Genomic DNA, 24,594 nt, shown 5'->3' on the forward strand with positions numbered 1-24,594 from the left:
TGGAGAGGGGAGTGGGTTTCGGTGAGGGTGAGTGGGGAGAACAGAGGGCTTTGAGGGGGTGGGGAGGGGAATAGGTCACGGAGTGGTGTGTGTTGGGGAGTTGGACTCGCTGAGTTTGTTGGGGAGGGGAGTGGGTTTCGGTGAGCGTGTTGGGAGGGGAGTGGGTTTTGGTGAGGGTGTTGGGGAGGGGAGTGGGTTTTGGTGAGCGTGTTGGGAGGGGAGTGGGTTTTGGTGAGGGTGTTGGGGAGGGGAGTGGGTTTCGGTGAGCGTGTTGGGAGGGGAGTGGGTTTTGGTGAGGGTGTTGGGGAGGGGAGTGGGTTTTGGTGCGTGTTGGGGAGGGGAGTGGGTTTTGGTGAGGGTGTTGGGGAGAGGAGTGGGTTACAGTGAGGGTGTTGGGGAGGGGAGTGGGTTACAGTGAGTGTGTTGGGGAGGGGAGTGGGTTTCGGTGAGGGTGTTGGGGAGGGGAGTGGGTTTCGGTGAGGGTGTTGGGGAGGGGAGTGGGTGTCGGTGAGTGTGTTGGGGAGGGGAGTGGGTTTCGGTGTGTGTGTTGGGAGGGGAGTGGGTTACAGTGAGGGTGTTGGGGAGGGGAGTGGGTTTTGGTGAGTGTGTTGGGGAGGGGAGTGGGTTTTGGTGAGTGTGTTGGGGAGGGGAGTGGGTGTCGGTGAGTGTGTTGGGGAGGGGAGTGGGTTTCGGTGTGTGTTGGGAGGGGAGTGGGTTACAGTGAGGGTGTTGGGAGGGGAGTGGGTTTTGGTGAGTGTGTTGGGGAGGGGAGTGGGTTTTGGTGAGTGTGTTGGGGAGGGGAGTGGGTTTCGGTGAGGGTGTTGGGGAAGGGAGTGGGTTTCGGTGAGGGTGTTGGGGAGGTGAGTGGGTTACAGTGAGGGTGTTGGGGAGGGGAGTGGGTTTCGGTGAGGGTGTTGGGGAGGGGAGTGGGTTTTGGTGAGTGTGTTGGGGAGGGGAGTGGGTTACAGTGAGTGGTTGGGGAGGGGAGTGGGTGTCGGTCAGTGTGTTGGGAGGGGAGTGGGTTACAGTGAGGGTGTTGGGGGGGGAGTGGGTTACAGTGAGGGTGTTGGGGAGGGGGGTGGGTTTCAGTGAGGGTGTTGGGGTGGGGAGTGGGTTCTGGTGAGTGTGTTGGGGAGGGGAGTGGGTTTCAGTGAGTGTGTTGGGGAGGGGAGTGGGTGTCGGTGAGTGTGTTGGGGAGGGGAGTGGGTTACAGTGAGGGTGTTGGGAGGGGAGTGGGTTTCGGTGAGGGTGTTGGGGTGGGGAGTGGGTTACAGTGAGGGTGTTGGGGAGGGGAGTGGGTTTCAGTGAGTGTGTTGGGGAGGGGAGTGGGTTTCGGTGAGTGTGTTGGGGAGGGGAGTGGGTTTCGGTGAGGGTGTTGGGGTGCGGAGTGGGTTTCGGTGAGTGTGTTGGGGAGGGGAGTGGGTTTCAGTGAGTGTGTTGGGGAGGGGAGTGGGTGTCGGTGAGGGTGTTGGGGAGGGGAGTGGGTTTCAGTGAGGGTGTTGGGGAGGGGAGTGGGTCTCGGTGAGGGTGTTGGGGTGGGGAGTGGGTTACAGTGAGGGTGTTGGGGAGGGGAGTGGGTTTTGGTGAGTGTGTTGGGGAGGGGAGTGGGTTACAGTGAGGGTGTTGGGGAGTGGGTTACAGTGAGGGTGTTGGGGAGGGGAGTGGGTTACAGTGAGGGTGTTGGGGAGGGGAGTGGGTTACAGTGAGGGTGTTGGGGAGGGGAGTGGGTTTTGGTGAGTGTGTTGGGGAGGGGAGTGGGTTACAGTGAGGGTGTTGGGGAGGGGAGTGGGTTTCGGTGAGGGTGTTGGGGAGGGGAGTGGGTTACAGTGAGGGTGTTGGGGAGGGGAGTGGGTTTCGGTGAGTGTGTTGGGGAGGGGAGTGGGTTTCGGTGAGGGTGTTGGGGATGGGAGTGGGTTTCAGTGAGGGTGTTGAGGAGGGGAGTGGGTTTCAGTGAGGGTGTTGGGGAGGGGAGTGGGTTTCGGTGAGTGTGTTGGGGTGGGGAGTGGGTTACAATGAGGGTGTTGGGCAGGGGAGTGGGTTACAGTGAGGGTGTTGGGGAGGGGAGTGGGTTTCGGTGAGTGTGTTGGGGAGGGGAGTGGGTTACAGTTAGGGTGTTGGGGAGGGGAGTGGGTTACAGTGAGGGTGTTGGGGAGGGGAGTGGGTTACAGTGAGTTTGTTGGGGAGGGGAGTGGGTTTCAGTGAGGGTGTTGGGGAGGGGAGTTGGTTACAGTGAGTGTGTTGGGGAGCGGAGTGGGTTACAGTGAGGGTGTTGGGGAGGGGAGTGGGTTTCGGTGAGGGTGTTGGGGAGGGGAGTGGGTTACAGTGAGTGTGTTGGGGAGGGGAGTGGGTTACAGTGAGGGTGTTGGGGAGGGGAGTGGGTTTCGGTGAGTGTGTTGGGAGGGGAGTGGGTTTCGGTGAGTGTGTTGGGAGGGGAGTGGGTTTTGGTGAGTGTGTTGGGGAGGGGAGTGGGTTACAGTGAGGCTGTTGGGGAGGGGAGTGGGTTTCAGTGAGGGTGTTGGGGAGGGGAGTGGGTTTCAGTGAGGGTGTTGGGGAGGGGAGTGGGTTACAGTGAGGGTGTTGGGGAGGGGTGTGGGTTACAGTGAGGGTGTTGGGGAGGGGAGTGGGTTTCAGTGAGGGTGTTGGGGAGGGGAGTGGGTTTCGGTGAGGGTGTTGGGGAGGGGAGTGGGTTACAGTGAGGGTGTTCGGGAGGGGAGTGGGTTACAGTGAGGCTGTTGGGGAGGGGAATGGGTTACAGTGAGGGTGTTGGGGAGGGGAGTGGGTTACAGTGAGGGTGTTGGGGAGGGGAGTGGGTTTTGGTGAGGGTGTTGGGGAGGGGAATGGGTTTCAGTGAGGGTGTTGGGGAGGGGAGTGGGTTACAGTGAGGATCTTGGGGAAGGGAGTGGGTTTCGGTGAGGGTGTTGGGGAGGGGAGTGGGTTACAGTGAGGGTGTTGGGGAGGGGAGTGGGTTACAGTGAGGGTGTTGGGGAGGGGAGTGGGTTACAGTGAGGGTGTTGGGGAGGGGAGTGGGTTTTGGTGAGGGTGTTGGGGAGGGGAGTGGGTTTCAGTGAGGCTGTTGGGGAGGGGAGTGGGTTTCAGTGAGGGTGTTGGGGAGGGGAGTTGGTTTCAGTGAGGGTGTTGGGGAGGGGAGTGGGTTACAGTGAGGGTGTTGGGGAGGGGAGTGGGTTTCAGTGAGGCTGTTGGGGAGGGGAGTGGGTTTCGGTGAGGGTGTTGGGGAGGGGAGTGGGTTTTGGTGAGGGTGTTGGGGAGGGGAGTGGGTTTCAGTGAGGGTGTTGGGGAGGGGAGTGGGTTTCGGTGAGGGTGTTGGGGAGGGGAGTGGGTTACAGTGAGGGTGTTGGGGAGGGGAGTGGGTTACAGTGAGGGTGTTGGGGAGGGGAGTGGGTTACAGTGAGGGTGTTGGGGCGGGGAGTGGGTTACAGTGAGGGTGTTGGGGAGGGGAGTGGGTTTTGGTGAGGGTGTTGGGGAGGGGAATGGGTTTCAGTGAGGGTGTTGGGGAGGGGAGTGGGTTACAGTGAGGATCTTGGAGAAGGGAGTGGGTTTCGGTGAGGGTGTTGGGGAGGGGAGTGGGTTACAGTGAGGGTGTTGGGGAGGGGAGGGGGTTTTGGTGAGGGTGTTGGGGAGGGGAATGGGTTTCAGTGAGGGTGTTGGGGAGGGGAGTGGGTTACAGTGAGGATCTTGGGGAAGGGAGTGGGTTTCGGTGAGGGTGTTGGGGAGGGGAGTGGGTTTCAGTGAGGGTGTTGGGGAGGGGAGTGGGTTACAGTGAGTGTGTTGGGGAGGGGAGTGGGTTACAGTGAGGGTGTTGGGGAGGGGAGTGGGTTACAGTGAGGGTGTTGGGGAGGGGAGTGGGTTACAGTGAGGGTGTTGGGGAGGGGAGTGGGTTACAGTGAGGGTGTTGGGGAGGGGAGTGGGTTACAGTGAGGGTGTTGGGGAGGAGAATGGGTTACAGTGAGGATCTTGGGGAAGGGAGTGGGTTTCGGTGAGGGTGTTGGGGAGGGGATTGGGTTTCGGTGAGCGGTGGGGAGGCGAGTGGGTTTCGATGAGGGTGTTGGTGAAGGGAGTGGGTTTCGGGAAGGGTGTTGGGGAGGGGAGTGATTTTTGTTGAGGGTGTTGGGAGGGGAGTGGGTTTTGGTGAGGGTGTTGGGGAGGCGAGTGGATTACAGTGAGTGGGGCTCAGGGGAGTAGGTTTCAGTGAGTGGGGCTCAGGGGAGTAGGTTTCAGTGAGTGGGGGTGGGAGTGGTGGGGAGGGGAGTGGGTTTCTGTGAGTGATGGTGTTGCTAACTTTGCCTTAGTTCCATTGCTCTGTTTTACCTTTGCTCTCGAGTCGCCAGGCAACTTTATGATACCGCCACGAGGTTTAAGTCTGAGTAATGAACAATAATCCAATACACCGATCAGTAAGATTTAAATCAAAGCACATTTATTATACACAGTAATCGCTCCTCATGCACAAATTCTACGTTTAACCTACTTCTACAACTAACAGGCCGATACTTAACTTTGGACTGGCCCACCAGGTCATGGGAACAAAAGGCCTTTCGTTTGGGTTCTTAGCCTGCGGGATTCGAAGTTGGTACTGATTGGTAGCTAGGAGCTCCTATCTCGTAGTGAGCGTTGAATTATGACTTACGAGTTTGATGATCACTGGAGTCACTGCACCGGTCACGGTCAATGTTGGTTCGTTGTTGCTGGGTGACCCGGGTAGGAAGAAGAGCGTGAAGAGGTGAAGAAGAGAGCGATTTGAACTTGGCGCTCAATTCTTATAGTCCCCAGGGGCTTCCCGCCTTTCGGGGCGTACACAGTACCTGGTCCCAAGTGATTGGAGTTTGTCCCAATCGCTTGGTTCGATTTTCTCCAATACTGGAGCGGTTCCCTGATCGTGGGCGGTCTTGAGGTGCTCGTTCACCTCCTTTGTTTTGGCTCCTGCCGGCGCCGAGCAGTCTGGCTTTGCTTTGTGTGTCAAAATGTTACTTACTGTTCCCGGGGATTGCTCATCAGTATGCAGATGGCTGGTCACTTTGTTATGCTGATGGTCGCTGGTATCGATGTTGTCTTGTTTTTGCAGAGGTAAATACACAGCAAACCTGCAGCTGCTGGTTTTTGTCTTGTTGGCTGACTTTCCCATCAGCCTTTGCCGTTCGCCATTTTGAATCGGGAGTTGGCCAATTTAAGTGGCTCCATTGGGGAGGGGAGTGGGTTTCAGTGAGTGGTGGGGAGGGAAGTGGGTTTCAGTGAGTGCTGAGGAGGGGAGTGGGTTTCAGTGAGTGATGATGAGGGGAGTGGGTTTCAGTGAGTGCTGAGGAGGGGAGTGGGTTTCAGTGAGTGATGATGAGGGGAGTGGGTTTCAGTGATTGCTGAGGAGGGGAGTGGGTTTCAGTGAGTGATGATGAGGGGAATGGGTTTCAGTGAGTGCTGAGGAGGGGAGTGAGTTTCAGTGAGTGGTGTGGAGGGGAGTGGGTTTCAGTGAGTGGTGGGGAGGGGAGTAGGTTTTAGTGAGTGGTGGGGAGGGGAGTGGGTTTCAGTGAGTGGTGGGGAGGGGAGTGGGTTTCAGTGAGTGATGGGGAGGGGTGTGGGTTTCAGTGAATGATGGGGAGGGGAGTGCGTTTCAGTGAGTGGTGGGAGGGGAGTGGGTTTCAGTGAGTGATTGGGAGGGGAGTGGGTTTCAGTGAATGATGGGGAGGGGAGTGGGTTTCAGTGAATGATGGAGAGGGGAGTGGGTTTCAGTGAGTGGTGGGGAGGGGAGAGGGTTTCCGTGCGTGGTGGGGAGGGGAGTGGGTTTTGGATTGGTGGGCAGAGATTTCGGTGAGTGTGGTGGGGTGGGGACTATGATTCGGTCAGTGTAGTGGGGAGGGATTTCGGTGAGTGGTGGTGATGGGAGCTGATCTTGGGGGTGGATGAGGAGGGGAGCATGATTCGGTGAGTGTTGTTTGGATGGGAGTGGGTTTCAGTGAGTGTTGTCGGCAAGGGAGTAGGTTTTGGTGAGTGGTGGGGAGGGGAGTGTGTTTCAGTGAATGGTGGGGAGGGGAGTAGATTTTGGTGAGTGGTGGGGAGGGGGGTGTGTTTCAGTGAATGGTGGGGAGGGGAGTAGGTTTCGGTGAGTGGTGGGGAGGGGAGTGTGTTTCAGTGAATGGTGGGGAGGGGAGTAGATTTTGGTGAGTGGTGGGGAGGGTAGTGTGTTTCAGTGAATGGTGGGGAGGGGAGTAGGTTTCGGTGAGTGGTGGGGAGGAGAGTGGTTTTTGGGGAGATGCAGAGTGGAGTCTGATATAGTGAGTGTGGCAGGGAGGGGAGTTGGTTTTTAAGGTATGCGGAGGGGAGTCCGATTCGGTGAGTGTGGTAGGGGTTGGGTTTCTATGCCAGCGGCACTGATTCTAATTCTCATTGTCCTGACTATCAGATGACCTTCAATCTCTAATGGATGATCAGGGTCGGCTAAAACCCATCCAACTGAAATCCCGGAGAAGCAGAGAGAAGGTGAGTGCATTTTTTATTTGTTCTCGGGATGTGGGCGTCGCTGGCTAGGCTGGCATTTGTTGCCCATCCCTAATTGCCCCTTGAGAAGGTGGTGGGCGAGCCGCCTTCCTGAACCGCTGCAGACGTGTGGTGTAGATACACCCTCTCTTGGTGGAGATGCTCGTTCCCTGACACTTGTGTGGCACAAAAGCCAGTGTGTGTGTAACGGGCAGGATTGATGTACTCGGGTTAACCAGTCGCAAATGATAAGTTAACTTGTGAAGAAAGATTCCAGATATCTCGTAACGCAGATGCAGGGTGATTTGCAAAAGGGGGTGTGGGCGACAAGGGGAGAAACTTTCATATAGCAAGTGTTCAGGATTGGGAACACGCTGCATGAGAATGTGAGGGGCAGGTAGATTAAATAGAGGCTTCTGTAAGTGGCAATTGGATTGTTAGCTGGGAAGAAGGAGTGTGCAGCATTACGCAGAGAATGGCACCAGGGTGAATCGCTCCGAAGGAAAGCCATCGGCAACATGATCGTTTGAATGGCCTGGTGTGCTGTGACGGTTCGGTGATTTGGCAAACGTGAGGCCACAAGTTTTAAGTTCTGTGGCTGACTCTGTCCCGTGAGAACTCAACCGGTCATTGCGCGAGGGCGATTTAACACTTCGCGCTGGAAACCGCATGCGTAACTAGGCGAGCGGGAGCTGGCCGCGGTGGGGGGGGGGCGGGGGGGCACGAAGGGCGTGAGGTTGTTGTGTGGGCCGCAGTTAGGGGGGGCTTCAGACACGGTTGACGGCCCTAATGCGTGGATTTGCTTCCTGTCCCATTCCCCCCCCAGGACCGACCCGTCCTCCTGAGCAAGCAGGAGCAGCTGGTGCTGAGCCCCTTGAGTCCATTCACCAACAGTAACAGTGGCAGGCAGAAGGGGCCATTGGATGGCGTGCACCGGATACGAGTGGACTTCAAGGTGAGCCTGCATGGGTGGAGTGTGTGAGTGCGTGCAATAAAATGGAGCATGGGGAGGGTGGGGGGGTGCAGGCATGGGGGGGGGGGGGGGGTTCTGTCTAGAGCTGAACCACTTTAGAGGGCATTTGTTACCTGCCTCTTTCTGGGACCATTGCTGATAGTTTCACATTCGCCATTGCTGCGATTGGCTTTTCTCAATTGAATTTAAATTCCGCCAGCTGCCTGGGTGGGACTCAATCCCGTGTCCCTTCCTCCAGGGCACTAAACTGGGTCTCTGGGTGACTGGTCACGGTAACATTCCCACTACGCCACTATCCCTCCTGTCCTATAACCATAAAATATCGTGAGTAGTTTTGTGCCCCGTATCCAAGGAAGGATTTGCTGGCCTTGGAGTAGGCCCAGAGGAGGTTCAGAAGAATAATCCTTGGTAATTATCAGCTTCTCCTCCAGGGTGCAGTTGAGGACTCTGGGTATGGCCTCGGTGGATTTTAAAAGGATGGGATAGGGAGATCTTTTACAAACTTACAGAATACTGAGAGGCCTCGATGGAGTTGACGTGGAGATGTTTCCCCTAGTAGGAGAGACGAGAACCTGAGGGCGCAGCGTCAGACCGAAGGAAGACCCTTGAAGCTGAGATGAGGACGAATGTCTTCAGCCAGAGAGGGAGGGGGGGGGGGATCTGTGGAGCCCATTGCTGCAGAAGGCTGTGGACGCCAAGTCACTGAGTGTCTTTCAGACAGAGATAGATAAATTCTTGATTAATAAGGGGATCAGGCGTTACGGGGAGAAGGCAGGAGAATGGGGATGAGAAACATATCAGCCATGATTGAATGGCGGAGCAGACGCGATGGGGTGAATGGCCTAATTCTGATCTTATATCTTATGGTCTAATTCCAACAGTGCAGAAGAAGGCCATTCGACCCATCGAGTCTGCACTGACCCCCAAGAAAGAGCACTATACCTCGGCCCACTCCCCCGTAATCCCATTACCCTACCTAACCTGCACATCTTTGGACCGTGGGAGGAAACTGGAGCACACAGAGGAGACCCACGCAAACACAGGGAGAAGGTGCAAGCTCCACACACACGATCACCCAACGCCGGAATCGAACCCAGGTCCCTGGCGGCGCGAGGCACAAGTGCCAGCCACTGTGCCGTCCCTCACGGGAAGGGAGCTCAGAAGTTTGTGGCAGCGACAGTGAAGGAACGGTGTAATTGTCAACTAATCGTGTCACGGTCCCTGGGCTAGTTCCCGGTCACTTCCAGCCCCACTTGACCCGGAGTCAGAACACAAGGGAAGTTAGATGTTATTTTAAAATACGTGAAGTCCTTGGCTGAGCCCAATAAACTGCAGTTACCAGGTTTGTAACTTTAACACAAGTGACCTTTTATTATGTACAGTATTATAATTAAACTGACAGAAAAATGTAACTGACTATCCAATAACTCTTTTCCAATTCTTTACAGCCCCATCTAACGGCCCCTACTCTCTCTAATATATATATAATATATATATCTCATGCATACACACACAGACAAACAACAGAGATGGTAAATGGCAGTTGAGAGGTAAAGAAAATATTAATAAAAATAAAAGGATAAAGGATCTTTGGGCCGGCACGGTAGCACAGTTGTTAGCACTGTTGCTTCACATTGCCAGGATCCCAAGTTCGATTCCCGGCTTGGGAATTCCTCACTGTCTGAGGAATCTGCACGTTCTTTCTGTGTCTGCGTGGGTTTCCTCCGGGTACTCCGCCTTTCTTCCCACAGGTCCCAAAAGACGTGCTTGTTAGGTGAATTGGACATTCTGAATTCTCCCTCATTATACCCGAACAGGCGCCGGAATGTGGCGACTAGGGGATTTTCACAGTAACTTCATTGCAGTGTTAAAAGTAAGCCTACTTGTGACAATAATAAAGATTATTATTATTTTCTCTGGCACGGTTGTCAGCCTTCTCTGTAGGTTCAGCATTGTGGCAAGTTTGCAGCAAAGATGTGCCAGCCATTCACTGGTTTTCGAACAATAAAGCAGTTTTTCAGCAAGCAGAAGAGAGAGACGGTCTCTTTTACTTCCAAGACCTGAACACTTCTGCCAAGTTCGCTCAGAAAGCATCACGTAGGAACAAGTCACTGATCGTTGTCGGGCAGAATGCTGTCCCTGGCCAACCCACTGGTTGCCAGCGAACCCAAGAAAAAAAATGACTCCCTCCAAAGCTGGGTTCCGAAGATGCGCCCAGCGCCGATAGGTCTGGCCCCTCCTCTCCAAACCTAAAACCAGGGAAGCACAGTGTCTTGACAGGCAGGCTGCTTCAGCTTGAGCCCTCTACTTAAAGGCACATTCCGAATATGGGTCCACAGACCAAAAATAATAAAAGAAAAGAGAATGGGAATTAAAAAGAGAAACAGGAAGTATTACAATCATAAATATTTGAATACATGGAATGTTCACAATGGTGCAACCCTTTTATTGTTTTATTCTTTTTTGTTGGAACGATTGTCTGTAACTGAGTTATCAATAATGATTACTTGTTTATTCTTACCCTCCTCGTGATCCAATACCTTCCTCCACGCTGGTTTTTCAGTACTCCAACCGTTCCTCCGAGTCAGGGCTTTGACACCGAGCAAACACAACAGCTGGCTCTCTGACTGCTCTGTTGTGTGATGTTAATTTTTCTGCTCCCTCTTTCTTCTCTCCCGCCTCCAGGAGGATTGCAACATCGAAAACGTCTGGCTGATGGGTGGCCTCAGCGTACTGTCGTCTGTTCCCATCCTCCCTCGAGTCCTCTGTCTCTTGTGTGCAAGCCAAGGGCGTCATGAGGTAAGCTCGCTCGCCTGCCTGCCGTGGGCGCAGTAGCGAGAACAACCTTCAGCGCTTGGGGTTGGTGTGAGCCAAGCCGTTCAGGTGTGATGTCAGGAAGCACATTTGCAACTCTCTCCCAAACCCCGGACAAATTAAGATACAGATCAACAATGTTCTAATTAAATGGAGGCACAGGCTGGAGGGACTGAATGGGCCTCCTCCTGTCCCTGTGTAACAAGCTCGAGTGGGGCTGAGTGGGCCTCCTCGTCAGTGAATAGGATCATGGGGGTGTTGGGGGGGGGGGGACACAGACAGATAGGAAAAGTGGAATTTGACGTTATAATCTCCCATCATATCGGCCATGACCTTCCTGAATGGTGGGGCAGGCTGGGGGGGAGGGGGAGGGTCCGACTCCTGCTCTTGTTACTTGCGTTCGGAGGTTCTTGTGCTTGCGTTGATGCTCGGCACCAGTTTCTGATGTGATATCCCTCCTTCTCTTCTGCCTCTCTGTGCACAGATGGTTTATTGCCAGGTGTGCTGTGAACCCTTCCACAGCTTCTGTCTGGACGAAAAAGAAAGACCATCCACCGACCAGAAGGAGAACTGGTGTTGTCGCCGGTGCAAGTTCTGCCATGTCTGTGGCCGCAAGAGCAAAGCTTCAAAGGTATTCAGAGGGGTGGAGGCGAGGGAACATCCTGATTGGGAATCAGATGGCGGCAGATGTGGGGGGTGGGGCGGGCGACCTTGTCCAACCTCTGCCTCGTCTGGCCTTTCAGGGCGTGGTGGGGGCAGGAGTGTGGGTGGAATCTGAATAAATGGCTGGTCAGTACTGAGGGAGTGCTTATTATGATACCAGACCAGATCCCAACAGTGGCGAGGATACTGGACAGAAACGCCAATATTTTAATTTTGTAAGATAGTACACCAAGAAATAGGGATATGGTTTATTTAAAAAAACTTTATTACTAACACAGTATTAAAATATCTCTTCCATCGCACCAGAAAATAGCTTCCAATTACCCCTTAAACAATGCTAATCAATACAATGACACAATAACCCTTAACTGCCATCTTTATTCCCACTCAAACAACAAAACCATCTCAGCTCTCAATCCACTTTCAATTACAGTGAATACTCAGGAATAGTTACTGTACAGATATGTCTGGATATTCGACTTTGAGAAAGAGTGATCTCTTTTGACATTGGTTTAAAGAAAAGACCTGGAGCCTGTCAGAACCATGCAGAAACTCTGGCTGTATACCTTCCGAAGCTGCTTCTCAGCTTGTTTTAGCTTCCCTTACAGCCGCACAATTCTAAACAGCTCGGAAAGAAGCTGCTCTGTCTACAGAAATGCAGCGAGGGCAGATGCTTGACACATGCTCACATTCCAATCTAAAACTCAACTAAAATTGCTTTTCTTCAAAATGTCTGGTACACAAGCTCCTCCCTTTAATTACATCATCGTACCAAGCTGAAACACAATGTATCCAAATAACTCCACAGGGAACCCCATTCAATCCAAACAGAATGAATATCCCAGATTTTACGATGCCTTAATTGCACATGTGGCTCCCAAAACATTTCAAGCCAGGATTCTGTAAAAACACAACTGCAGCAGTCAAACGTGCACTAACCCAGGCTTTTAACCCTTACTGCACCAGATACATATAATATAATACATGTGAAATCCTTACATTCATCACATGCTGCACTGTCAGAGGGTCAGTACTGAGGGAGTGCTGCACTGTCAGAGGATCAGAACAGAGAGTGCTGCACTGTCGAAGGGTCAGTAATGAGGGAGTGCTGCACTGTCGGAGGGTCAGTACTGAGGGAGCGCTGCACTGTTGGAGGGTCAGCACTGGGGGAGTGCAGCACTGTCCGAGGGTCAGTAGTGAGGGAGTGCTGCTCTGTCAGAGGGTCAGTACTGAGGGAGTGCTGCACTGTTGGAGAGTAAGTACTGAGGGAGTGCTGCACTGTTGGAGAGTAAGTACTCAGGGAGTGCTGCGCTGTCAGAGGGTCAGTACTGAGAGAGTGCTGCACTGTCAGAGGGCTCCTTCTCTCCTCTCCGGTGGACATAAAGGAACTCAAAGCCATGATTTGGAACAAGGCCAGGGGTGTGCAATCTGTTGTCCTCCAGCCAATTAAACATTTCGACTCTTGGAATCATGGAGCACTGAGGGAGGCCCATTCAGCCCATCGTGCGTTGGCCCACACCTTGAAAGGTCTATCCAATTAGTCCCCCAACTTTTGTTCTTTTCCTGATTCTCTTCAATCTGTGTCTCCTCTGCTGGAAAATACTTCCTCCTTATCAAATCTATCCAAACTCCCCAAAGGATTTGGAAAGCCTCGATTCAATCTCCCCCTTAACCTTCTCTTCCCCAAGGAGAATTAAACGTTCGCAAAATGAAGTTGCGGTTCTTTTTGTGAGTTCTTGCCGTGTGGACGAATGTTTGATTGGGACACGCTGCCCTGGAAACGCTCCAGAAATGGGATTCATTGACTGTCGCTGAACCGGGTCTGATTTCTCCCCACAGCATCTACTGGAGTGTAACAAGTGCCGGGCTACCTACCATGCAGCCTGCTTAGGACCGAACTACCCAACCAGACCGAGTAAGAAGAGGCAGACATGGGTAAGTCTTCTCCCTCCATTCCGCAGCACCCAACAAGCAACGTCAAGCCCATTGCAGTCCCATCACCTTTTGTTGAGAATCGCAGACACAGACCCACGTCCCATCACCGTGTGGGGGAATCACAGACCCACGTCCCATACCGTGTGGGGGAATCACAGACCCATGTCCCACCACCGTGTGGAGGAATCACAAACACAGACCCATGCCCCATCACCGTGTGGGGGAATCACAGACCCAGGTCCCATCACCGTGTGGGGAAATCACAGACACGGACCCACGTCCCATCACCAAGTGGGGGAATCACAGACACAGACCCACATCCCATCATTGTGTGGGGGAATCACAGACACGGACCCACATCCCATCACCGTGTGGGGGAATCACAGACACAGACCCACGTCCCATCACCGTGTGGGGGAATCACAGACACGGACCCACATTCCATCACCGTGAGGGTGAATCACAGACACAGACCCACGTCCCATCACCGTGTGGGGGAATCACAGAGACGGACCCACGTCCCATCGCCGTGTGGGGGAATCACAGACACAGACCCATGTCCCATCACCGTGTGGGGGAATCACAGACACAGACCCACGTCCCATCACCGTGTGGGTGAATCACAGACACAGACCCACATCCCACCACCGTGTGGGGGAATCACAGACACAGACCCACGTCCCATCACCGTGTGGGGGAATCACAGACCCACGTCCCATCACCGTGTGGGAGAATCACAGACACAGACCCACGTCCCATCACCATGTGGGAGAATCACAGACCCACGTCCCATCACCGTGTGGGGGAATCACAGACCCACGTCCCATCACCGTGTGGGGGAATCACAGACACAGACCCACATCCCATCACCGTGTGGGGGAATCACAGACACAGCCCCACGTCCCATCACCGTGTGGGGGAATCACAGACCCACGTTCCATCTCTGTGAGATGCTAATTGAGTGTCTTTATTCTTGATTTGCTGCTCTTCTCTTCACACCCCTGACCAGGTCTGTCCAAAGTGCGTGCGGTGTAAAAGCTGTGGCGCCACCACCCCTGGGAGGAGCTGGGATGCTGAATGGTCATATGACTTCACCCTGTGTAACGACTGTGCCAACCTCTTTGAGAAAGGTAAGCGTTGACAGTTCAGGCAAGATTGGGGTTGGGTTTACCGGTAAGTGATGCCTGGGATTGGGCAACCATCACTCTAGGGAATATGTGTGTTGCCTGTGCAGTCCCCACCCTTTGGCCCGAAGACCTGGTGTTGTAAGACTTCTTACTTTGGCCCGAAGACATAGCCACAGAATTCAGTCCTGGCAGGGACTAATTGGGCTCTCCTGTTTCAGGTAGTTGGTGAAATGTTATGGGGCACCTCACTCTATCTGAGTTACATTCAAAACACATCTGTGCTGTGTAGGTGCTCTGTATAACGCCGTGCTGTACCAGTCCTGTGAATATTTGATGGGGACAATGTAGAGGGAGCTTTACTCTGTATCTAACCCCATGCTGTACCTGTCCTGTGAATATTTGATGGGGACAGTGTGGAGGGAGCTTCACTCTGTATCTAACCCTGTGCTGTACCTGTCCTGGGAGTGTTTGATGGGGACAGTGTAGAGGGAGTTTTACTCTGTATCTAACCCCGTGCTGTACCTGTCCTGGGAGTGTTTGATGGGGACAGTGTAGAGGAAGCTTTCCTTTGTATCTAACCCCGTGATGTACATGTCCTGTGAGTGTTTGATGGGGACAATGTAGAGGGAGCTTTACTCTGTATCTAACCCCATGCTGTACCTGTCCTGTGAATATTTGATGGGGACAATGTAGAGGGAGCTTTACTCTGTATCTAACCCCGTGCTGTACCTGTCCTGGGAGTGTTTGATAGGGACAGTGTGGAGGGAGCTTCACTCTGTATCTAACCCTGTGCTGTACCTGTCCTGGGAGTGTTTGATGGAGACAGTGTAGAGGAAGCTTTCCTTTGTATCTAACCCCGTGATGTACATGTCCTGTGAGTGTTTGATGGGGACAATGTAGAGGGAGCTTTACTCTGTATCTAACCCCATGCTGTACCTGTTCTATGAGTTTTTGATGGGGACAGTGCAGAGAGAGCTTCACTCTGTATCTAACCCCATGCTGTACCTGTTCTACGAGTTTTTGATGGGGACAGTGTAGAGTCAAAGAACAAAGAAATGTACAGCACAGGAACAGGCCCTTCGGCCCTCCAAGCCCGTGCCGACCATACTGCCCGACTAAACTACAATCTTCTACACTTCCTGGGTCCGTATCCTTCTATTCCCATCCTATTCATATATTTGTCAAGATGCCCCTTAAATGTCCCTATCGTCCCTGCTTCCACTACCTCCTCCGGTAGTGAGTTCCAGGCACCCACTACCCTCTGCGTAAAAAACTTGCCTCGTACATCTACTCTAAACCTTGCCCCTCTCACCTTAAACCTATGCCCCCTAGTAATTGACCCCTCTACCCTGGGGAAAAGCCTCTGACTATCCACTCTGTCTATGCCCCTCATAATTTTGTATACCTCTATCAGGTCGCCCCTCAACCTCCTTCGTTCCAGTGAGAACAAACCGAGTTTATTCAATCGCTCCTCATAGCTTATGCCCTCCATACCAGGCAACATTCTGGTAAATCTCTTCTGCACCCTCTCTAAAGCCTCCACATCCTTCTGGTAGTGTGGCGACCAGAATTGAACACTATACTCCAAGTGTGGCCTAACTAAGGTTCTATACAGCTGCAACATGACTTGCCAATTCTTATACTCAACGCCCCGGCCAATGAAGGCAAGCATGCCGTATGCCTTCTTGACTACCTTCTCCACCTGTGTTGCCCCTTTCAATGACCTGTGGACCTGTCATAGATGTTTGCAGCATGGAAACAGGCCCTTTGGCCCAGCTTGTCCATGCCTCCCAGTTTCTATCACTAAGCTAGTACCACTTGCCCACATTTGGACCATATCCCTCTATACCCACCCTGTCCATGTAACTGTTTTTTAAAGGACAAAATTGTACCACTGCCTCTGGCAGCCCGTTCCAGATGCTCATCATCCTCTATGTGATACAATTTTCCCTCTAGTTCTCTTTTGTATCTCTCCCCTCTCACCTTAAACCTATGCCCTCTAGTTCTAGACTCCTCTACCTTTGGGAAAAGATGCTGACTATCTACTTATTTATGCTCATTATTTTATAGACCTCTATAAGATCACCCCTAAGCCTCCAACGCTCCAGGGGAAAAGTCCCAGCCTATCCAGCCTCTCCTTTTGGCTCAGACCATGAAGTCCTTATCGCATCCGAGTAAATCTCGTCTGCACTCTTTCTTGTTTAACAATAGCCTTCCTATAATAGGTTGACCAGAACTGAACACAGTATTCCATGTTTGGTCTTACCAATGTCTTGTACAACTTCAACAATACGTCCCAACTCCTGTATTCAATATTCTGACCAATAAAACCCAGCATTCTGAATGCCTTCTTCACCACCCTGTGCACCTGCGACTCCACCTTCAAGGAGCTATGAACCTGTAGCCCTAGATCTCGTTGTTCTGTAACTCTTCCCAATTCCCTGCCAGTAGGAGTAGGTCCTGCCCTGATTTGATCTCCCAAAATGCATCACATCACATTTATCCAAATTAACCTCCATCTGCCATTCATCGGCCCACAGGCCCAATTGGTCAAGATCATGTTGCAATCTTATATAACCTTCTTCACTGTCCGCTATGCCACCAATCTTGGTGTCATCTGCAAACTTACTAACCATGCCTCCTACATTCTCATCCAAATCATTAATATAAATCACAAATAACAGTGGACCCCGTACCGACCCCTGAGGCACACCGCTGGTCACAGGCCTCCAGTTTGAAAAGCCACCATCCACAACCACCCTTTGGCTTTGGTCGCTATACTCTATCTAACCCAATGCTGTACCTGTCCTGGGAGTGTTTGATGGGGGCAATGCAGAGGGAGGACTTGTGACCCTGCTTGGTGTAAGGTTAGAGGTCGTGCCCTCGGTAGCACGCACCCTTGGGCTTTGGTTGTCTGCTGGAAGTTCACCATTTGCAATGTGCCGTGCAGTGAGCTGTGTCGTTGCATCTGCTGTTTTGCAGGCAATTATTGTCCCATTTGCACCAAGTGCTATGAAGATAATGACTATGAGAGTAAGATGATGCAGTGCTCGAAATGTGACCATTGGGTACATGCGAAATGTGAAGGTGTTTCAGGTGAGTGGTGAAGAGGCACGGGCACCGCGCAATCCAGTTGTCTCGACCCCCAATTCCCCCCCCCCCCCCCACCAATCCCCACCCCACCCCAATCCCCCCCCCCCCCCCCCCCCCCCCCCCCCCCCCCCCTCGCTCTCTCTCTGTCTGCCAAAGGGTGGCTGGTTCCACTCACTGGAAAAGGGACTCTGCCCCTGGACTGCGTGCCCTTCGACAGTGTAGCGGCAACAAATGCTCAGCTGCCCGGGCACCCTTGGCGGAGAGGAAAGCGGCCTTCAGGTGAATCGCCAGAACCTCTGCCATATTGCAGTCATCCATTCCGACCTTGTCCAACCTCTGCCTCGTCTGGCCTTTCAGGGCGTGGTGGGGGCAGGAGTGTGGGTGGAATCTGAATAAATGCATGAGGGAGAAAAGAATGGAAGCACATGTGGTGATGTGGTTTCAGACGGCGGGTCGGAAGGAAGCCTTTGCGGAGCAGGTGGGCCCCGATTCAACGTTGAGTTATTCGGAAACACCAGAGACTCTAATTTGGGATCTACTGGTCTGGTAAGCTGGAGTCCAGGTGGCAGGGGAGGGCGCTCCAGTTCGATGCTGTTCCATTGAAGCCGATGTCCATTCATCCCCTCGCAGGAAACCTGAGTGAAAGGTTTAAAACAAGCAGATTGGCCAATGTTTGGCCAGGTGTCGTTTGAGTGGCGTTGCACTCCTGGCTTTCAGGGGCCAAGGAAATTCTAGTCATGCCCATTTTCTAAATCACCTGCTCAGCCCGGCCCCAATGTAGGGCACCACGCAGGAGGCAAAGGGACGAAGGGAGATTTACCGGAATGGTCCCGGGGATGAGGGAACGTCAGTTAATGCGGAAAGAATGGGAGAAGCTGGGATCGTTGTCCTCTGAGCTGAGACGGTTAAGGAGGAAATTGAATCGATACGTTCAGAATCACGAGGTATGGGGGGGGGTTTGGACAGAGCCGATAAGGAGAAAGATTTATCCAGCGGCAGGAGGCTCGGTAACCAGAGGGGACACAAATTGAAGAGAATCGGGAGAAGAATCTGAGGGGCGGGGAGATGAGAAGTTTTATTTCACACACAGCGAGTTGTTGTGATCTGGAAGGTGCTGCCTGAAAGGGCGGTGGAAGCAGATTCAACAGGAACTTTCAAAAGGGTCAACTGGAGAAGTAGTGGAAGGGGGAAATTTGCAGGAATGTGGGGGAGAATGAGCAGGGCGGAGTGTGTGGACTAATTGGATAGACCTTTCAAAGAGCCAGCACAGACACCATGGGCCAAATGGCCTCTTGCGTACTGAGAATGATTAGAATGCGTCTTTCTCTCAATTTTGTCGGTCCTTACTCCACCCTGTTCTGTTTCATTGTTGGTCTGTTTGTGGCCTTTCCAGATGAGATGTATGAGATCTTGTCAAACCTGCCTGACAACATCGTGTACACGTGCCTGCCCTGTATGGAGGGCAATGCTGCGGAGTGGCAAGAAGTGGTCACCAGTGAGCTGCTCTCCGGCCTCAAGCAGGTGCTGACGGGATTGGTGACGTCGCGACTGACCTCACATCTTCTCAAGCACAAGGAGGTAAGACCACGCAGGACACCAACCAAAATTAGTGAAACGAGTGCCGCTCCACCGTTCTGCCTCGCTCCAGACTGCCAGCCTCACTGAGAGTGTAATCCTCTGAGACTTTGATCCTGAAATCCTCATTCCTCCTTCCCTACCATGCTCCCTCCCGCCCTTCCATGCTCCCTCCCTCCCATGCTCCCTCCCTCCCTCCCTCCCATGCTCCCTCCCCCCTTCCATGCTCCCTCACTCCCTCCCATGCTCCCTTCCTCCAATGCTCCCATCCTCCCTCTCCCAGCCTCCCTCTCTCCCATCCTCCCTCCCCCCCCACTCTATCTCCCTCCCTCCTCTCTCTGCCTCTCGCTCCCTCATTCCCTGCCTCCCTCTCTTTGGTCAATCCAGATGTAACCTCCTCTAATCTCTATACTTCTCCCTATCTTTTTGACCTTCTTCAGCTACTATGCAGCCCTGTGCCTGTCACCTCCTCCAGCTCCTACACCACTCCCTTTCTCTGTAACCTTTTCCAGCCCCTGCAACACTCCCGATCTCTGCAACCTCCTGCAGCCACTACAACCCTCCTTTCCTGTGTAACCTCCTCCATCCTCTACAACCCTCTCTTATCACTTTAACCTCCTCCTGCACCTACAACCCTCCCTGTCTCTGTAACCTCTTCCAGCCCCCACAACCCTTCCTATCACTGTAACCTCCTCCAGCCCCCACAACACTCCCTATCTCTGTAACCTCCTCCGATCCCTACAACTTTCCCTATCCCTGTAACCTCCTGCAGCCCTCCGAGATCTCTGCGCTCCTCCAATTTCGGCCTCTTGAGGATCGCCTAATTACTATTGCTCTGCCATTGGCGACCGTGCCTTCAACTGCCCAAGGGCCCAAAGGCCTGGAATTTCTTCCTAAACCTCTCAACCTCTCTTTCTCTGCCGGTCTCTCCCTCTCTCTCTCCCTCTCAATCTATTTCTCTCTCCCTCTCGCTCTCTCCCTCTCTAGCTCTATCTCTCCCTCTCACTTCTCTGTCTCTCTCTTTCTCCAACTCTCTCTTCATGAATTCGGGCTGTTTTTGTAAGGCTGGCTCTTCCTGATGAGCTGTAGTTGCTCCTTGTGAAGTTGTGGTGAGCCGTTACTATTAACCTGTGAGGCGTGTGAGAGCACGTGTGTGTGTGTGTGAGCAACAGAGAGTGTGAGCGGACAGAGAGTGAGCGGCGGTCAGAGAGTGTGAGTGGACAGAGAGTGAGCGGCGGACAGAGAGTGTGAGTGGACAGAGAGTGAGCGGCGGACAGAGTGTGAGAGAGGCGGACGAGTGTGAGAGCGGCGGACGAGAGTGTGAGCGGCGGATGAGAGTGTGAGCGGCGGACAGAGAGTGTGGGCGGCGGACAGAGAGTGTGAACGTCGGACAGAGAGTGTGTGAGCGGCGGACAGAGTGTGTGGGCAGCGGACAGAGAGTGTGAGCGGCGGACAGAGAGTGAGCGGCGGACGCGAGTGTGAGCGGCGGACAGAGAGTATGGGCGGACAGAGTGTGAGCGGCGGGCAGCGGACGGGGAGTGTGGGCGGCGGACAGAGAGTGTGGGCGGCGGACAGAGAGTGTGGGCGGCGGACAGAGAGTGTGAGCGGCGGACAGAGAGTGTGAGCGGCGGACAGAGAGTGTGAGCGGCGGACAGAGAGTGTGAGCGGCAGACAGAGAGTGTGAGCGGCGGACGCGAGTGTGAGCGGCGGACAGAGAGTGTGAGCGGCGGACGCGAGTGTGAGCGGCGGACAGAGAGTGTGAGCAGCGGACAGAGAGTGTGAGCGGCGGACGCGAGTGTGAGCGGCGGACAGAAAGTGTGAGCGGCGGACAGAGAGTGTGAGCGGCGGACGCGAGTGTGAGCGGCGGACAGAGAGTGTGAGCGGCGGACAGAGAGTGTGAGCGGCGGACGCGAGTGTGAGCGGCGGACAGAGAGTGTGGGCGGCGGAGAGAGAGTGTGAGCGGCGGACAGAGCGTGTGGGAGGACAGAGCGTGTGGGCGGAGAGAGTGTGAGCGTGTGGGCGGACAGAGTGTGAGCGGCGGGCGGCGGACAGAGAGTGTGGGCGGCGGACAGAGAGTGTGGGCGGCGGACAGAGAGTGTGGGCGGCGGACAGAGAGTGTGGGCGCCGGACAGAGAGTGTGGGCGTCGGACAGAGAGTGTGGGCGTCGGACAGAGAGTGTGGGCGGCGGACAGAGAGTATGGGCGGCGGACAGAGAGTGTGAGCGGACAGAGCGTGTGGGCGGAGAGAGTGTGAGCGGCGTACAGAGCGTGTGGGCGGACAGAGTGTGAGCGGCGGGCAGCGGACGGGGAGTGTGGGCGGCGGACAGAGAGTGTGAGCGGCGGACGCGAGTGTGAGCGGCGGACAGAGAGTGTGAGCGGCGGACAGAGAGTGTGAGCGGCGGACGCGAGTGTGGGCGGCGGAGAGAGAGTGTGAGCGGCGGACAGAGCGTGTGGGCGGACAGAGCGTGTGGGCGGAGAGAGTGTGAGCGGCGTACAGAGCGTGTGGGCGGACAGAGTGTGAGCGGCGGGCAGCGGACGGGGAGTGTGGGCGGCGGACAGAGAGTGTGGGCGGCGGACAGAGAGTGTGGGCGGCGGACAGAGAGTGTGGGCGCCGGACAGAGAGTGTGGGCGCCGGACAGAGAGTGTGAGCGGCGGACAGAGAGTGTGAGCGGCGGACAGAGTGTGTGGGCAGCGGACAGAGAGTGAGCGGCGGACAGAGAGTGAGCGGCGGACGCGAGTGTGGGCGGCGGACAGAGAGTGGGCGGCGGACAGAGCGTGTGGGCGGACAGAGTGTGGGCGGCGGGCGGGGCATGTGGGCGTCGGACAGAGAGTGTGGGCGTCGGACAGAGAGTGTGGGCGTCGGACAGAGAGTGTGGGCGGCGGACAGAGAGTGTGGGCGGCGGACAGAGAGTGTGGGCGTCGGACAGAGAGTGTGGGCGCCGGACAGAGAGTGTGGGCGTCGGACAGAGAGTGTGGGCGTCGGACAGAGAGTGTGAGCGGCGGACAGAGAGTGTGAGCGGCGGACAGAGAGTGTGAGCGTCGGACAGAGAGTGTGAGCGGCGGACAGAGAATGTGAGCGGCGGACAGTGTGTGAGCGGCGGACAGAGAGTGTGGGCGTCGGACAGAGAGTGTGAGCGGCGGACAGAGAGTGTGAGCGGCGGACAGAGAGTGTGAGCGGCGGACAGAGAGTGTGAGCGGCGGACAGAGAGTGTGAGCGTCGGACAGAGAGTGTGAGCGTCGGACAGAGAGTGTGGGCGTCGGACAGAGAGTGTGGGCGTCGGACAGAGAGTGTGAGCGGCGGACAGAGAGTGTGAGCGGCGGACAGAGAGTGTGAGCGGCGGACAGAGAGTGTGAGCGGCGGACAGAGAGTGTGAGCGGCGGACAGAGAGTGTGAGCGGCGGACAGAGAGTGTGAGCAGCGGACAGAGAGTATGGGCGGCGGACAGAGAGTATGGGCGGCGGACAGAGAGTGTGAGCGGCAGACAGAGAGTGTGAGCGGCGGACAGAGAATGTGAGCGGCTGAGAATGTGAGAGAGAGAGGGTGCGGTGTGTGAGAGAGAGAGAGTGCCGGTGTGTGAGAGAGAGAGGGGGAGCCGGTGTGTGTATGAGAGAGAGGGAGTGCCGGTGTGTGAGAGAGAGAGAGAGGGGGGGTGCCAGTGTGTGAGAGAGAGAGTGCCGGTGTGTGAGAGAGAGAGAGTGCCAGTGTGAGAGAGAGAGGGGGAGCCGGTGTGTGTGTGAGAGAGAGAGGGTGCCAGTGTGTGAGAGAGAGAGAGGGTGCCGGTGTGTGAGAGAGAGAGAGAGAGAGGGGGTGCCAGTGTGTGAGAGAGAGAGGGTGCCGGTGTGTGAGAGAGAGAGAGTGCCGGTGTGTGAGAGAGAGGGAGCCGGTGTGTGTATGAGAGAGAGGGAGCCGTGTGTGAGAGCAAGGGAGAGAGGGTGCCAGTTTGTGAGAGAGAGGGGGAGCCGGTGTGTGTGAGAGAGAGAGTGCCGGTGTGTGTGAGAGAGGGGGAGCCGGTGTGTGTGAGAGAGAGGGGGTGCCGGTGTGTGTTGAGAGAGAGGGAGCCGGTGTGTGAGAGAGAGAGAGGGTGCCAGTGTGTGTGTGAGAGAGAGAGGGAGCCGGTGTGTGAGAGAGAGAGAGGGTGCCAGTGTGTGAGAGAGAGAGAGGGTGCCGGTGTGTGAGAGAGAGAGTGTGCCGGTGTGTGAGAGAGAGAGGGAGCCGGTGTGTGAGTGAGAGAGAGGGAGCCGGTGTGTGTTGAGAGAGAGGGTGCCGGTGTGTGAGAGAGAGAGTGTGTGCCGGTGTGTGAGTGAGAGAGGGTGCCGGTGTGTGAGTGAGAGAGAGGGAGCCGGTGTGTGTTGAGAGAGAGGGTGCCGGTGTGTGAGAGAGAGAGTGTGTGCCGGTGTGTGAGAGAGAGAGTGTGTGCCGGTGCGTGAGAGAGAGAGAGGGTGCCGGTGTGTGAGAGAGAGAGGGAGCCGGTGTGTGAGTGAGAGAGAGGGTGCCGGTGTGTGTGTGAGAGAGAGAGGGTGCCGGTGTGTGTTGAGAGAGAGAGAGCCGGGTTGTGAGAGAGAGAGAGGGTGCCAGTGTGTGAGAGAGAGAGAGGGAGCCGGGTTGTGAGAGAGAGAGAGGGTGCCAGTGTGTGTGTGAGAGAGAGAGAGTGCCGGTGTGTGCGAGAGAAAGTGTGCCGGTGTGTGTTGAGAGAGAGGGAGCCGGGTTGTGAGAGAGAGAGGGTGCCGGTGTGTGTGAGAGAGAGAGAGGGAGCCGGGTTGTGAGAGAGAGAGAGGGTGCCAGTGTGTGTGTGAGAGAGAGAGAGTGCCGGTGTGTGCGAGAGAAAGTGTGCCGGTGTGTGAGAGAGAGAGAGAGAGGGTGCCGGTGTGTGAGAGAGAGAGAGGGTGCCAGTGTGTGTGTGAGAGAGAGAGAGGGTGCCGGTGTGTGTTGAGAGAGAGAGAGCCGGGTTGTGAGAGAGAGAGGGTGCCGGTGTGTGAGAGAGAGAGGGTGCCGGTGTGTGAGAGAGAGAGGGTGCCGGTGTGTGAGAGTGAGGGTGCCGGTGTGTGAGAGAGAGAGGGTGCCGGTGTGTGAGAGAGAGAGGGAGCCGGTGTGTGTGAGAGAGAGAGGGTGCCGGTGTGTGAGAGAGAGAGGGTGCCGGTGTGTGAGAGTGAGGGTGCCGGTGTGTGAGAGAGAGAGGGAGCCGGTGTGTGAGAGAGAGAGAGAGAGAGAGAGTGTGTGTGTGTGTGAGAGAGAGAGGGGGTGCCAGTGTGTGAGAGAGAGAGGGTGCCGGTGTGTGTTGAGAGAGAGGGAGCCGGTGTGTGAGAGAGAGAGAGGGTGCCTGTGTGTGTGAAATGAAAATGAAAATGAAAATCGCTTATTGTCACAAGTAGGATTCAAATGAAGTTACTGTGAAAAGCCCCTAGTCGCCACATTCCGGCGCCTGTTCAGGGACGCTGGTACAGGAATTGAACCGTGCTGCTGGCCTGCCTTGGTCTGCTTTCAAAGCCAGCGATTTAGCCCAGTGTGCTAAATCAAGTGAGAGAGAGGGTGCGGTGTGTGAGAGAGAAAGGGTGTCAGTGTGTGTGTGAGAGAGAGGGAGCCGTGTGTGCGAGATAGTGGGTGCGGTGTGTAGGAGAGAGAGAGAGAGAGAGTGCCGGTGTGTGTGAGAAAGTGTGTTCCGGTGTGTGTGAGAGAGAGATGGTGCCGGTGTGTGTGAGAGAGAGAGTGCGGTGTGTAGGAGAGAGGGAGAGAGTGCCGGTGTGTGCGAGAGAGAGGGTGCGGTGTGTGCGAGAGAGAGGGTGCGGTGTGTAGGAGAGAGGGAGAGAGTGCCGGTGTGTGCGAGAGAGAGAGTGCGGTGTGTAGGAGAGAGGGAGAGAGTGCCGGTGTGTGTGAGAGAGATGGTGCGGTGTGTGCGAGAGAGAGGGTGCGGTGTGTAAGAGAGAGAGTGCCGGTG

General features: G+C 54.9%; 1 protein-coding gene across 4 annotated transcripts in view; it reads left to right on the forward strand.

Moving 5' to 3' along the window:
* Nucleotides 1–24,594, forward strand: part of LOC140386490 (histone-lysine N-methyltransferase 2B-like) — a 310,024-nt gene that overhangs the window by 189,454 nt on the left and 95,976 nt on the right. For all 4 annotated transcript variants that reach the window (XM_072468882.1, XM_072468880.1, XM_072468881.1 and 1 more), the window contains exons 9-16: nt 6,410–6,486; nt 7,310–7,438; nt 10,142–10,255; nt 10,755–10,901; nt 12,773–12,868; nt 13,878–13,998; nt 16,978–17,091; nt 18,482–18,666. In XM_072468882.1, coding sequence (XP_072324983.1) covers nt 6,410–6,486; nt 7,310–7,438; nt 10,142–10,255; nt 10,755–10,901; nt 12,773–12,868; nt 13,878–13,998; nt 16,978–17,091; nt 18,482–18,666 — 983 coding nt within the window. The remainder of the gene's footprint in view (nt 1–6,409; nt 6,487–7,309; nt 7,439–10,141; nt 10,256–10,754; nt 10,902–12,772; nt 12,869–13,877; nt 13,999–16,977; nt 17,092–18,481; nt 18,667–24,594) is intronic.

This window comes from Scyliorhinus torazame, chromosome 12 (genome assembly GCF_047496885.1).
Source record: "Scyliorhinus torazame isolate Kashiwa2021f chromosome 12, sScyTor2.1, whole genome shotgun sequence".
In the NCBI taxonomy this organism is placed as follows: Eukaryota; Metazoa; Chordata; class Chondrichthyes; order Carcharhiniformes; family Scyliorhinidae; genus Scyliorhinus; species Scyliorhinus torazame.